Below are 15,482 nucleotides of genomic sequence, written 5' to 3' on the forward strand. Positions count from 1 at the left end.
TTGACGAACAAGGGGGGGGGGGGGGGAATCGTTTTTTGAAGAATCGTCGACTCGAAAACGAAACGGGGGTCGATATTAAATCGTTGTTAAACTCAAAAGATAAATGAGTAAATAAACAAATAGATAGATAAATAAATAAATACATAATAAATAAATAAATAAAATTTCGTGCCGGATTAAGAGTGTTCAGACTAAGGCACCTTCGGAATAATCCCACACACTGTTAGTTACTTAAAAGTTGATGCCTATTTAGGTGGTCAAATCTTACGTTTGAAATGAGAAAGTGGGAGCATTTGCAGACATTTTAAAAACATCCGACATTAACGTTTTAGCACAATAAAGAGCCGAAAGTTATCGTTATTCATTTCCGATTGTAAGAGCAATCATGCAACATTTACTAGTATTTTAGCACCTTACGGAGCCGAATGTTACCGTTAATCATTTTCAAATGTAAAAGCAAACTACCGACATTCATTTTAGCATCTTAGGGAGCTGAATGTTATCCTTATTCATTTCCGAACGTGAAAGCAAACATCCGCTATCTATTTCAGCATCTAACTGAGCCGATTGATACAGTTAGTCATTTCCAAAATTAATGTAAAAGCAACAATCTCTTACTGTTTTAGCATCGTACGGAGCAGAATATTACTGATATTCATTTCCAAATTTAAAAGCAAACATCTGACATTTATTTATCATACGGAGCCGAATGTTATATGCTGCTGTCCACTTCCGAAAGTGAAATGAATCATCTGACAATATTATTTTAGCATCGTACGGAGCCGAAAAGTAGGGCCTACTGTTGTTCATTTTTAACGTCAAGGCAGATATCAGACATTTACTTTCCCATCAAACGCAGCTGAATGTTACTGTTATTCATTTCGAGATGTAAAAGCAAATATCCAACATTTATTTTAGCATCGTATGGAGCAGAATGTTACTTCTATTCACTTCCGAACGTAAAAGCAATCATCTGACATTTATTTCAGCATCTTCCGGAGCCGAATGTCATTGCTATTTACTTTCGAAAGTATAAGCAAACATCCGACATTCATTTGATCATAGTACGGAATTGAATATTATTGTTATTCATTTCCGAACGTCAAAGGGATCATTCGACATTTATTTTAGCATCTTCCGGAGCTGAATGTTATTGATATTTGTTTTCGAACATTAAAGCAAACATCCGGCATTTATTTCACCATCACACGGCGTTGAATATTATTGGTATTCATTTCCAAACGTCAAAGGGATCATTCAACATTTACTTTAGCATCTTCCAGAGCTGAATGTTATCGCTAATTTACTTTCGAACGTTAAATTAAACATCCAGCATTTATAGCATCTTCCGGAGCTGAATGTTATTGCTATTTACTTTCAAACATAAAAGTAAACATCAGACAGTTATTTTATCATCGTATACGGAGTTGAATATAATTGTTATTCATTTCCGAACGTCAAAGCAAACATCAAACATCAATTTTAATGAATCAATGTTACTGTTATTCATTTCGAAATTTAAAAAGCAGACATCCGACAATTATTTTAGCATCGTATGGAGCAGAATATTACTGCTATTCGCTTCCGAACGTAAAAGCAATCATTTGATAGTCATTTTAGCATCTTCTGGAGCCAAATGTTGCTATTTACTTTCGAAAGTAAAAGCAAACATGCGGCGTTTATTTATTATCATCGTACGGAGTTGAATATTATTGTTAATCATTTCCGAAAGTCAAAGCAAACATTCGACATTTATTTCAGCATCTTCCGGAGCAAAATGTTATCCTTATGCATTTCCGATCGCAAAATCAAATATCTGACATCAATTTTAGCACCGTATGGAGCTGAATCTTACCGTTATTCATTTCCAAAAGTATAAACAAACATCCGACATTTATTTTAGTATCATACGAAATTACCATTTTTCATTTCCAAAATTAAAATGAAACACCTGACATTAATTTTAGCATCTTGCGGAGCCGATTGTTGCCACTGTTCATTTCCAAAAGTAAAGGCAAACATTCTGACTTTTTCCTACGGGAGAAATAGGACGACTTCGTAATACACTGTATTTAGTTCTTGAGTCACTTGACAGATAAAAAAAGATCTCACCTCATGCATGCAAAATTTTACATGTATGGAGCTGCCTAATTAAGGCATACATTCGCGTTTAAGTGTAGACCTACATGTGTTTTCATAAACCCTCTTCGATCGCTACTTTCAAAGTGTTCCCCGTTCAGTGAGATCACACCCCATAATTACGTTTTGAACTCGTGGGTTGTTACAACGCCGTCATTACCGACCGCAAATTTAAACACACGCGAAAAAGTCGGCACCGATGGAAACCGCGAAAGTTTCTGTACGCGAAAGAAACCACTTTTACAGTAGCCAAACGAAACGCAAATCAACTCATAACCAATGTTGAGACAAAGGAAAGCGTCGGGACACGTCGCTCATCGTCGGGCTATCACGAACATCATTTGTAATCTGGAGAGGCGCGTCTGGACACGTCGCTCGCTATTCAATTTGAGCACTGGCCGTGACCATTCAGAAATCTCGCTACATCTCAAGCGCCATGTCCCGAAACGTCGGCGCTATTAAAACGAACACTTGCGTGAGCGGAGGTCACGCAACATAGAAAAAATCAACAGCTTCTTTCGAGGGTGTCGGCAAGTGTCAGCAAGCGTCGGCAAGCGTCGCGGTATCATCAAAATGATGGCGCGTACTGCTTTGACCGACGCTTAGCGACGGAGTGAAAACATACTGCGACGCACTTCATTGTTCTCGCAATATGTCCCCGTCGCTGAGTGTCGCTCTCCGTCGCTCGCAGTCCCTACTTTACCAGGTGCGCCTTACGTACCATAATACAAGATGAGCCATGTTAACTACACCACACATTTAAGTGCAAGAGAAGAAATATCTGTTTGTGCATTTGCCTTGAGGTAGAAACTTGACTAAGCTTCCTGAAAAAAAAAGAAAAATGCCAGCAAAAGTAGACATTGGTGAAGATTGTTAAACTGTTGGTATACAGCTGTGCAGAAGTTTGTTTGTTTGTTTGTTTGTTTTTTTAGAAAATGTGGTTAACATGCAATCATGTCACTAATTAGGCCTACAAACTTTGGTAGCTTTATCATCCCGTAGGACTGGGAATGTACTAATTTGAGTGCATATACTGCATGTGGCAAACTAAACTTCCAGATGATTTAACCCTAAACTTGTGCTGAATCAAAAATCGAAAGCTCAAGCCCCCCCCCCCAAAAAAAAAAAAGAGATAATCATGGTAAATGAATGAATAAATGAATTTAGAAATAAAATTTAAAAAAAAAATATCCATGGACATACCATGGTAATGACATCATTTGCTATGAAAGGGATTGCTGCTCTTTGTTGTAAGTTGACTTCCCAGATGTATTGAAATGGCCAAAAGTCAAAAAATTTGCCTCAGTTATAATTACTGTCATGGTAACTGACATTACCAAATGACGTTTCGGTAACTGACGTTACACATTTTGTAGTGTTCATTTTGACTCTCCAGTATGCCAAGTATCCTTATTTCTGGTATTAAAATAAAGGCATATGGGCATACATTAGAAATCCCAAGTTACATCATACAGCTCACTTCCTTTGATGAATAAACTTAAAAATTCCTTGTTTTTGGTAACTGACGATACATCCATCATTATCAAAATAATTAACAGTTTTTATCAAATTCTTTAAAGCTACCAGCTTTTTTTTCTATCGTGTGGTAAAAGACTTCTCTGGTAACTGCATACATATGAAAGATTGTTGTTTAGAGTACTAATAAAGTGGATATACAGAGAGTACAAGGTACATTGTAAGTTATGCGACAATACACTCTTTTCACCATTGAGTTATAGGTATATTTTGGCAGCCATTTTGAAAATCAAAATGGCCGCTTTTATTGAAAAACATAATGATTCTTAAAACTTCAACTCAAGTACTGTCTGAAAATGTATGGTGTTTGAAACAAATATCATTTTGAATTTTTGGCACCTGTGTCCTTGTTACCGTGGAATTGCCCACTGTGTACAGAGAGTGAGCTTTGATGGTCCAGTCACGACAGGGAAACATGACATACTGAAGGTGAAGGTCACCTTGATCCTACCCTGGTTGAGTCGAGGTGCACACATTCAAGATACAGCGAACTGGACATGGTTGACCCCTGGATAGAGTCATGGCTGCCTGTTTGCTGTGCAAACAGTGACATGGCAAAGTGGGTCTTGTTCCTTATCTCTACATACAGACAAGAAATGGCTATCTCTCCTAGGGAAGTCAACTGGCTTTCAACAGGATACACCTGAGTACAATAACAGCTTTGCCCTAAATGTGTCATTCACACAAGACAAAATAGTGGGATGTACAATGTACCATACGATACAATGTAGATCCAAGTAGCTTCAGTTTATAAATGTTTGAAGCTCCTTGGTATGTAGATCACAACCTATACAAAGGTACCAAGATTTTTTGTGGCTATTTTATCAAACGGAGATAAATATTCTCAGCTACAAAGCTGCCGACTCAATTTATAATTTGTCAACCAGATTGTGCATGTCCAAACTCTACTGAAATTGTGAACCTTGCAGGTTGCTACATAACTTTTTTTTCCCCATTAACAACTTGCCCAGTCGGGCAAGCAGACTGTCAAAATTGCTGCAAACACTTGCCTAAACATTAATTTTCCTTGCCCATAAAAAAGTCCAAAATACAAGAAAATGATATATATAGAAAATCATGTGTGGAAGTCAAGGGCATTTGGAGGAACAAACTCGGTCCGATTAGGCATCACCAGTTGCACTGCACTAATAAAGGCTTCTTCACAAAAGTGTTGGAAAGTTGCTGATAAATATGAAATACAAAGTGTTGCATTACTACACAGCCATCATATTTGGGCTTCTGTATGGTTTGCCTTTGTGGGTTTGTTGGAAGGAATAAAGTGAAAAAAAAAGTATGATGTAGCTTCATGTTTTTTTTTTTTTCCTTGCAAAATTTAGGAAAGTGTTTGTTCTCATTGTTCAAAAACATTTGCCAAAATTTGATTTTTCCTTGAACCGCGCCATCGGGCAAGTGCTAACAGTGTAGATGTACATGTACAATGTGGCCCTTTGTTCTTGTGTTGGTGATCTTGAGGAGCTGCCGTGATGTGTGTTGTATTCGTGCATGATACAACGTATCTAGTACTTATGTACAATGTAGGATAAAACATCTCGAGATTATTTTCTCCAGCATTAACATGCTTTCAAAGTCTGTGAAAATCCACTAATACAAATGGCCACTGCATAAATTCTCAAATTAAGGCTGCAATGCCAAAACAATCAGAAGACTTCTTGGGTATTGGATCAACATGTCTACAAGGACACGGGCAAATTTAAAGATTTGGACTGCGATGCAAAGCTTGAACTTTGTACCCCACTAATTTGTGTCAGTGTAAATAATCGCAAATCCATTAACTTGAGCAGTTGAGAACAAATCATTCTACCCTTCTATTCAGTGCTCAGGGTTACTTGTACGCTGACTTGCAAATTTTGTAGTCAGATGAGAAGTGTGGGGAGGAAAAATAACTATAGAAGTTGTAAATATGTCAAATATACACATGTGTATAATGAGCAAGCTTTAAAAGCACTTAAAGTATCCACACAAATATCACTTGAGATATCATGAAGTCTGTGTGCAAAAGGATTTACTAGTGCCAATTTACATACTTATGTGTAAATACTCACTTTACAGAAAATATGCTGTTTTTCCCTAGGATGTGCTATTGAAACCTCGAGCCATGTTTGTGTAAGCTTGTGTACATTGCATGTGATATCACGTTGTACAATGTACATTCATTGTACATTGTATAGTAGAGCAGATAAGCCGAAGAATTGTGCAAAATTTGACTAAAGCATGAAACTTTCACCATTGTTAGTACATGCTATAAGATTAATTTTAAGATCGGGAGGTAAGTCTGAATTGACCTCTGATGACCTCCAGAGGTCAATGTACTTTAGATATCAGAAAATTGATATTTTGCGTCATTGGTTAATGATAAACACAGTAATGATGTACTAAAACTTAATTTTTGTCACAGTGAAATTGTCTTTATGTTCCACAGAGCCCTGACAGGTTTCTACCTTTGACCTCTGATGACCTCCAGAGGTCAATGACCTCAAAATGTCAGAAAATTGATATTTTGCATCATTGGTTAATGATAAAACACAGTAATGATGTACTAAAACTTAATTTTTGTCACAGTGAAATTGTCGTTATATTCCACAGAGCCCTGACAGGTTTCTATCTTTGACCTCTGATGACCTCCAGAGGTCAATAACCTCAAAATGTCAGAAAATTGATATTTTAATGCGTCACTCATAACTGAAACACGATAATTATGTACTAAAAACTAATTTTTGTAAGAGGAATTGCCTCAATGTTCCACTGAGCCTTTCGAGTCAGATTTCTACCTTTGACCTCTGATGACCTCAGATGACCTATGATGAGGCCAATGACCTCAAAATGTCAGAACATTGATATTTGGTGCAATTGGTTGATGACAAACATGATTTAGATGTTATTTTCATTTGTATTACAATTGAATTGTTTTCCTATACCACAGAGCAAGAGAACTTTGACCTCTCAGGACAATGAGGGGTCACTGAGGTCACATGTGCAGGCTTACCTGTATTGATGTTTGGCTTCACTGGTGTAATCGTAAATGCTTAATCATGTACAAATCACGCATTGACGTTTTGATCAAAGTATGTATGCATATTCCACAGCGCATTGGTTTATAGTAACAGGTCTCTGAAATGTGAGAGGTCAATTACTGCAGAAATAAAGCTTAAGTTTCTTGAGTGATGGCAGTGACCTCAAATATAACTGTTATGTTTGGGTTAGTTATGTAGACTAGCAAATATAGGCAAATATGGCCATTATCTCGACACTCGAGGAAAACAAGGCCCACGAGACTGATATACAGAGTGTTTAATCTATTCAGTGTAAGTCTCATAGATTTTCCCCCATTTGTCGGACTCATTATGGGACTGGTTTGCCTAAGTGTCAAGCTCATGGGCAATGTTTGCATAGTTTCCAGCTGGTGGGTTGTTACAGTATGACTGCGATGAATGACTCATGGTCCTGGAGTATACAGTCCACAGCTGCGACATCATGGACCATCTTGAAAACTTCGACATATTGTGAGGCCCAACATGCATTCCACATGAAGCAATCCTGTGTATTGCAACTAGCTATTGCCATCCGAGACCTACCCAGGGAATAGATAAGCATTCATGGCAAACCATGGAGAAAGCGGATTGTGTAAAATATTTTGGAGTTCCAATAGGAGGCTCAGCTGGAATCAAATCGCCACAGCAGCTTAAAAAGGTTATACTTCAACCAAAGACTCTCTCCAGACGAAGATACGAGTATCATAAAGTTCAGGTGTTTTGCTACTCCATGCCGCTCAGGACTGTCCTGGAATATGCATGCATCATCTGGGATCCATTCACCCAGGTGAAACATCATGAAGTTTGGAATGATCCAGAGAAGATATGCACTCTTTAGCTGCAATGACCATCATATGCAAAACAAGCAGTGTTACAGCCACACTTGAAAAACAAAACAAAGCAAAACAAAACAAAACTACAATGGCAATCCCTGTAAGATAGTACAGCACAGGCAAATTCAGCGATGATGTTCTGCATCAAGAACCCCACAATATCCACTCCGCAGGAAGTTGTGGCTCTATTGCTACATTCTTCAAAAAGGGCAAATGACCAAAAATGTCAGGCATCATTTGCAAGAACACAAAGTAGGCCTACTCCCAAAAAAGGTGGCGGCTACTCTCGGCCACTATCTCTCGTATCTCTTTGAAACACTTCAGGAGAGAGATGCTCAATATTCAGCTCTGTTATTAAAGATACATATGTCTCTCTTTTTGTTTTTGCATTTGTTTGTTGTTTTTTGCTTCATATAGCTCTTTGGATACCTTCTTTAACCAATTAAGAAAAGGCTCCATGGCAGAATATTACAAGATTACAAAGTATAATGAAGAAGAAGAAGAAGAAGAAGAAGAAGAAGAAGAAGAAGAAGAAGGAGAATAGGAAATGAGATCTGCTGTCAATGATGCAGAGCCAATACCAATCAGTTCCATAGCAGATTTTAGTCGGCACTGCAAAGGTTTGGATGTCTCTCTCTGTTGACAAAGGATATTCTAAAGCTCCAAGTAAGTCCATGGGGTGGTTTACATTGTTTGGGCATAGAGGGTTGGGTTGGGTATATGAGGATATGATGCTTTGTTATAACAATTAGGTCTGAGATATCTGTTTTTTATGTTTGTTTTGACCATCCCGCATGGATCTCCAACGAAAAGGAATGATAATGTGTTAGACCCAGCCGCCACCGTGTTTTTTCAATAGATTTTGATATTACAGTGTAGTTGAGAAAAAAGTAACCGCTCATTGTCCTAGATGGAAGTCAAAATTGAACTGTGTGTGGAATTCTCTGCATACAATTTTGGACACACACACACACACACACACAATGCATTTTTTTTATATATAATTAGTATTTCATAAGCAGCTGGCCATTACAAACCAATGAGACCAGACATCAATATTCTCACATTTTGATGCATATCTTTCAATATCCTCCAGAGGTCAGAGGATCATCGCTAATGTTCATGTGAAATGAGTACACGCCTTTTGAATTGCTCACTTTTATGGCTATAGAAATACACAATATGTGCATCATGTCAATCATTAAATGTTGTATCAGTTTCATTTTCAGTCTTGGATTATTTTTTCCATGTACAAATAAAATCGTGGCAAAGTAAACAACTTTAACATCAAGATATAAACGAGAATACTAAAAAAGGAATAGATGTAATAACGTGCAAGGCAAATACCAGGCCTACATCATCTTAAGGTATACAGGTGAAGGAAATCACCTTATTGATAAACAATTTACATGACTGGGATAGCGACCACTGAACAATATTGTTTCTTAAAACTCTCTCTTCTTTTCAACAAGTGGAATAAAACACATGCACATACCGGGGCATCAGTTTGGAGGAGGGGTGGGGTGGTGGCAGGGATAGTTGACCCCCACCCCATTAAATTCTGAGATGTGGACTATGTTTTGTTGTTGTTAGTTTTTGTTGTTGTTTTTTGCTTTTTGCTTTTTAGACAGAAAACTGCCCAAGTTTTTCACTTTAAGTGTGCATCGGATTGTTAAAATTTAATTCTGAAATGCAAAATCTCCCTTCTGTGAGAGGGGATATCTCCTTTTGATAGACTCCTTCCCCCTGCTTGGTTCCTTCCACAGATATAACATACTTTGCGGAATGATAATTTCCCTTATTCTATGAAAAATGTTTTTAAGAGACATTTTTATTTGAATTCCAAAGATGAAAAGGCTTTCCTATATATGCACGATTGTTCATTTTGGAGGGCAAGAGGCATTTGCCCCGCCTCCCGAGAAAATATGGGAGGGGGAATGGTGGGGACATAAAACTTTGCCTCCAAGTATTTCCTGAGATGGAGATTTTTTTTTTCTTCACTTTTTTGACAGAAAATGAATTGTCACTGAACATTTCAGTTATAGTATGCACCAGATTAAAAGGCAGAATCTCCTTTGCATACCCCCTCCCCCACACTATCTTTCGTTATGTCCCCTTCCATATACGCTCAGTGCTTTTGTCCCATTTTTGGTCTATATCATTACAAAGTATGTACTAGATCTTTAATTTCACTTCCGACATATTAAAGAAAATCCCTCTTGTTTGAGGGGATGGTGCATCTTTCAATGAACAATCCCTCCTCGGTTTCTACCCTTAGATTTGGTACACTCCTTTTACTGATAATTTCCCAAATATTCCATCATAAATGTGTATACTAGATTTTTTTTTTAACATTTCTATTCTTACTGCAAAGGCTCCCTCGCATGGGAAGGATTGGAGGACAGCCCCTTTCATACCCTCCTCTCGCTGTATCAACCTCTCCTCCATGCATTGATTATGGCTACACATTTGGGTATGGACTTTTTTTTTTTCAAAATGGTAGTTCAACCAAGAGTGGCACGAGATCATTGGATTGCAAACAAAAGAATGCAAAAGCTCCATAATGTGGGAGGGGGATACCTCCACCCACATCCTTCTGTCGATTGGTCTCCCTCCATAGATGGCTGACTTACTACACCTTTTTGATACAAATTTCGAGGTATTCCTTCAAAAGTGCCTGTGTGCCAGGTCGTTGAATCTCATTTCTCAAAATACAAGAGCTCTCTCGAATGGGAGTGGAATACCCTACCCTCGCCAACGCTGCGCTTGCTGGGTTCCCATCCATATAGACTTGGTACACCTTGGTGATCCATAATTTTGGTAACAGAAATGCATGGTTTGTAAGCCCTACATTATAAACAATTATTAACTATTAACTATCGCAATATCAATATTAACATCCTCACATTTCATTCGAGGTATTTGACCTTGTGTGATTTTCATAGGTGAACGGTAATGGCTCGTTAATAAACAGGGCCTACGAGTGCTCTCTAGAACATCGTCATGTTTACCATTGATGATGCCAAACTATTCTGGTACTTTGAGGTCATTGACCTCTCGAGATCATCAGAGGTCAAAGGCAGAAACTCGTCTGTGTGCCTTGGAATATGAAGACGATGTCATTGTACACAGATATGCTTGTTTTGTACATCTTTACCATGTTTGACCTTTCACCAATGATGTCATACTTAAATATTCTGATATTCTGAGGTCATTGACCTCTCAAGGTCATCAGAGGTCAAAGGTAGAAACCTGTCTGCTCTTTAGAATATGAAGACAATTTCATTGTAAGACAGATATGCTTGTTTTGTACATCTTAACAATGGTTACCATTAACCAATGACATCACAGATCAATATAATATTTTGAGGTCATTGACCTCCAAAGGTCATCAGAGGTCAAAGTTTAAAACCTGTCAATGCTCTGTGGAATCAGAAAATGGTTTCCCTGAAGTATAGATGCATGTTTAGTGAATCATAACCACATATATCATTCACAAATGTCTAAAAACATCGATATTTTGATATTTAAAGTTCATTGACCTCTGGACATCATCAGAGGTCAAAGGTAAAAACCTGTCAGTGCTCTGTTGAATCTGGAAATGATTTCTCTGTGGTATAAATGCATGTTTAGTGCAACATAACCACATATATCATTCGCAAATGTCTAAAAACATCGATTTTCTGATATCTAAAGTACATTGACCTCTGGAGGTCATCAGAGGTCAAATCAGACTTACCTCCCTATCTTAAAATAAATCTTATGGTATGTACTAACACTGGTGAAAGTTTCATGCTTTAGTCAAATTTTGCACAATTCACGTGATTTTGAGGGCTTATCTGCTCTACTAGTACTTGTATCACACTGCTTGACATTACATGTACAGACCATCTGAATTTTGTCACAAATTTTGTCATTGTCATCTGATTTTTGTCATGCAATATTCGATCAAAAAGAAACAAAACTCTCTCACCATTGCATCGAGGATTCAGACAATGCCCTGCCGAGTCTAGATATCTCAGGAGCTCTCCTGGTAGATCTTCCTTTGTATATTGCACCTGATTGTTCTTCACGGATCTAGCCGCCAACTCCAGTAGCGTGGGCGGGTTCCACGTCAAATCCCGGACGAAGCGCACCACCAGCGGGTTACCCCGCAAACTCAATTCGCAAAGTTCGGTCAGAGAAATAATCTCCGGGGGAAGGGTGGTTAAGTGGTTGTTGTGGAGGCTCAGGGAGCGCAGCTGTTTCAGCTGTACGAGTTCAGATGGCAGTGAGGTTAGACGATTGTCGCACAGTACCAACGACAGAAGAGATTGCAGGTTGCCCACAGTGGATGGCAGTGTGACCAGACGATTGCCTCCCAAATAAAAATGTTCCAACCTGAAATTTGAACAAAGCAGGAGACTGATTCACATTCAACTTCATATGTACATGGGATACTACACAAGCTACAATGTACAATTGTTGATTTTTTAAAACAATTTTGGTTATAAAATAAACTTTGAATTTTTAAGTATCTCATAATACAAATTGTAAGTTCAAAAATGAGTTCCCATCTCTACCAAAACTTAAAGGGATAGTATAGTTTTGGTTGAGACCTAATTTCAGGTTTCTAACATTTTTTGGTGAGATAATGAGAAACCTCATATGAAATATGAAAGAGCATGTAATTCCAGGGCTGCCAACATTGGAAACTAGTTGAGAGTGAGACTCCCATAGGCCAATGCTATAATTTAGGAGTCAAAATGAGTGAGATTAATAGAAATGCATGCACATGAAATGAAGTTTTAGAGTGAGAAAGGACCAAAATGAGTGAGTCTCACGCTCAATGCGTGAGAGTTGGCAGCCCTGTAATTCTATGAGGAATTCAATGTTTATTTGATGAAAATTGGTTTTGAAATAGCTGAGATATCCAAAAACAGCGATTCTAATAAAGTGTGGGACCCACACTTTCTTGCGATCGCTTTGTTTTACTTTGTTTTTGGATGTTTCAGTCATTCCAAACCCAATTTTCATCAAATAAACTTTGAATTTCTCTTAAAATGGTATGCTCTGTACGATATCATAAGTGTTTTCTTGGTATCTCGCAAAAAGTTAAAAGCCCAATTCTCATCTCCACCAATACTGTACCATCCCTTTAACTACATTGTATCCATTGAAGTGTAACCCTTTCGTATGCTAATGAGTCAAGACAAATAAGCACTACAAGTTGTACTCTTTCATACACAGAAGTGTATGGCGATGAGCAGGTAACATTGTACAATGTATGTGGCATACAGAAGGTTGAAGAATTGCATACACGTATACGGAGAGAAACAGTACACATACAATGTACAGATGCATGTGCCATGACTCCTGGAGAATCTTGAGTGTTTGTGTGTGTGTGTGTGTGAGTGTGTTTTTGCAACACTCACTTTCCATCTACCGATGATACATCATTTTCATCTTTCATAGTGACTACATGTAGTGTTTACTCTGTATTATGAGTCAATGTTAATAAAGCAATTTCTATGAACCTCTGCACTGCACACACACTGTTCGGCTGTTCTACTGTACTTGAATACAAACACCAAAAGTCTCATGGAAAAAAACAATCAAAACAAAACAAAACAAAAGTAAACACACCCACGCACGACGTCTGTCCAGCGTCTGCATCACACAAATCTACAAACACACACACATCCATACATCCAAAGTCTGCAAGAACCTTCAAGATTGATGGAGCCGGAGGCAGACTGAACCAGAAGGATATTAAAAGCATAGTTTACCATTTGCAGACTGTATGAAACAAAAAACCCTGCACTAATAGACTAGCCTAATGCTTTACAATTCTAGAATACATGTGTATGAGTTTAATAGGGGTAGACATGGTCTACATGTAGAAACTACCACTGTACAAACTCGAATAAGAAAAATCGATGTAAAGCTAACAATTGTAAAGTATTGTTAAATATACAAAATGTGAACAATAGTTAATAAATATGTTTCTAATCTACAGAGTTTTAAACCATCTGTAGGCCTACAAGGTGTAGACAGTTTCCAAGTATGTTTTATTGAGAAAATACTGGTAGGGCCTACCCTCTTTAATATTTTCACAGGTTTTGATTGCAAAGATTTTATGAAATGGTAGAATGTTTTGTAGTACAACTTTGGTCTTTGTATGCATATGCATCAAATAACATAACATATCTTGATTTTCTTTTTTAATCACTCCTCCAAAAGGTAAATGGAAGGGACTGATGAAAGAGGCTTCAAAGAGGAGAACTCACCTTGTTAGTCTCTCAATTTGAGAAGGGATATCTTGAATCCGATTTCCTCCCATATGGAGAACTCTCAAAGTCGATATTTCTGTGAGTTGGACCGGAAAGTTGAGGAAAAGATTTCCACTCAAATTGAGGGTCTGTAAAGCTGGAAACGTCGATAGGTCTTTTGGCAAGGAGTCACTGTTTAATAGATTGTTTTTGCAAGTGAGCGTTTTCAAGTTCGGGAGTTGCAGAAGTTCATCTGGCAATCTGGTGATGCGATTAGCACTCATGTCTAGCTCGATGATGCTGACAAAATTGTTGATCCCTGCGGGGATCGTTGATATCTGGTTTCGACTAACATCAATAATCTCAAGTCTTTCTTTGTGTTCGACCAGATCGTCAACTGGAAAAACGTCGATTCCTTTTCTGGAATACATGGCTATTCGTGGGTCGTTATTACAATCTGCGTTGAGACGTGCACGGAACCTTCTCGGCATTCCTCGGGCAAGCCTCGGGGAAGAAATCTCTGAGCGCTCCGTAATCACACGCGCAACCTGACAACCGCTCTTGCAATAAATATTTTCCAGTAATTCGTCCTTCCCTTTCACTCCGCACTGACTCCTGGTTGACTGACACTTCGATGGAATTCCATGATTCTACATAAATTACTCTGGCCAATTCCGAAATTATTCAAAGGCAAAATAAGTCCACGACGTAGCGTAGGTCATGTCCCCCTTGAATACCGTTCGTGTTGCGTACCGACCGTGAGTGGACGTATTTCTTCGTCTTCCTCGGATCATGCAGCGCCAGCAGCTGCTGTAATGCTGTGTCATGTAAATCATACCCGCTACGTACACCGCTTATGAGTCGAGTTGAAAAAACCCGATACATGTAGTACATAGCCGCGTCGCCGATACACACGCGCAGCGCATTTCAAGCCGGTTGGATGCGGTTTCGGCTTTGTACGTGCACCGCGATTATCAGTGAATGGTACCGAAGCTGCGTTCCCACGCGAACGCCACGGTTACATCATTCCCTCACAGCTGCTTACATCATTCCCCATATAAAATCCGTGCGCGCTCCCCGTACTGTATTTTGTGTTCAGTAATCGATTTCTACGTCTACTCCTACTTCGTCTTGACAGTATCCATCACTCTGAATGTAGCGTCTAGAGACGTACAAGGCTTCGATATACACCCAGGGGGTGTATCCAGGATTTTTTTCGGGGGGGGGGGGGGGGGGGGGGGGGGGGGGGTGGTAATCAAAATTTTTGGACCTTTACCTTTGTGAGGGAGCGGAGCGACCAAGGGGGGGGGGGGGGGGAGGGTGTGGGAGGGGGGTGTCCCCCCTCTCACGGTAGGGCCATAGGGAGTTTTTGAATTTTATATCTTAAAATCGGGTCCATTTAGCGCAGACAATAGTGACTTTTTCGGCATGCCAGTGCGGCTTAGAAGGTATATGGCATATTAAAACTAAGTTACGAAATTTACGAGGTTTTTGCCAATTTACTGGAACACCACCTGGGGGCATTATGAAGCATTTTGGTCGGATATGTTTATGTTTATGTTAATGGGCATACATCTGTCATGCAAAATGTTAATTGTGGAGTGCCTCAAGGAAGTTTGCTTGGACCTCTTTTATTCATCCTTTACATTAACGACATGCCGAATTCATCAAGT

The 15,482-nt window shown here is 38.8% G+C and overlaps 1 protein-coding gene across 1 annotated transcript in view; it reads right to left on the minus strand.

The window, feature by feature from the left end:
* Positions 1 to 14,290, minus strand: part of LOC139733626 (leucine-rich repeat-containing protein 58-like) — a 35,185-nt gene extending 20,895 nt beyond the window's left edge. The window contains exons 1-2 of the mRNA XM_071644437.1: positions 13,828 to 14,290; positions 11,532 to 11,938 (exon numbers count right to left, since the gene is read on the minus strand). Coding sequence (XP_071500538.1) covers positions 11,532 to 11,938; positions 13,828 to 14,240 — 820 coding nt within the window. The 5' untranslated portion in view covers positions 14,241 to 14,290. The remainder of the gene's footprint in view (positions 1 to 11,531; positions 11,939 to 13,827) is intronic.
* Positions 14,291 to 15,482: the final 1,192 nt, after the last annotated feature.

The sequence above is a fragment of the Diadema antillarum genome, unplaced genomic scaffold, assembly GCF_040938485.1.
Source record: "Diadema antillarum isolate AM-2024a unplaced genomic scaffold, OU_Dant_1.0 seq00000485_RagTag, whole genome shotgun sequence".
Classification (NCBI taxonomy): Eukaryota; Metazoa; Echinodermata; class Echinoidea; order Diadematoida; family Diadematidae; genus Diadema; species Diadema antillarum.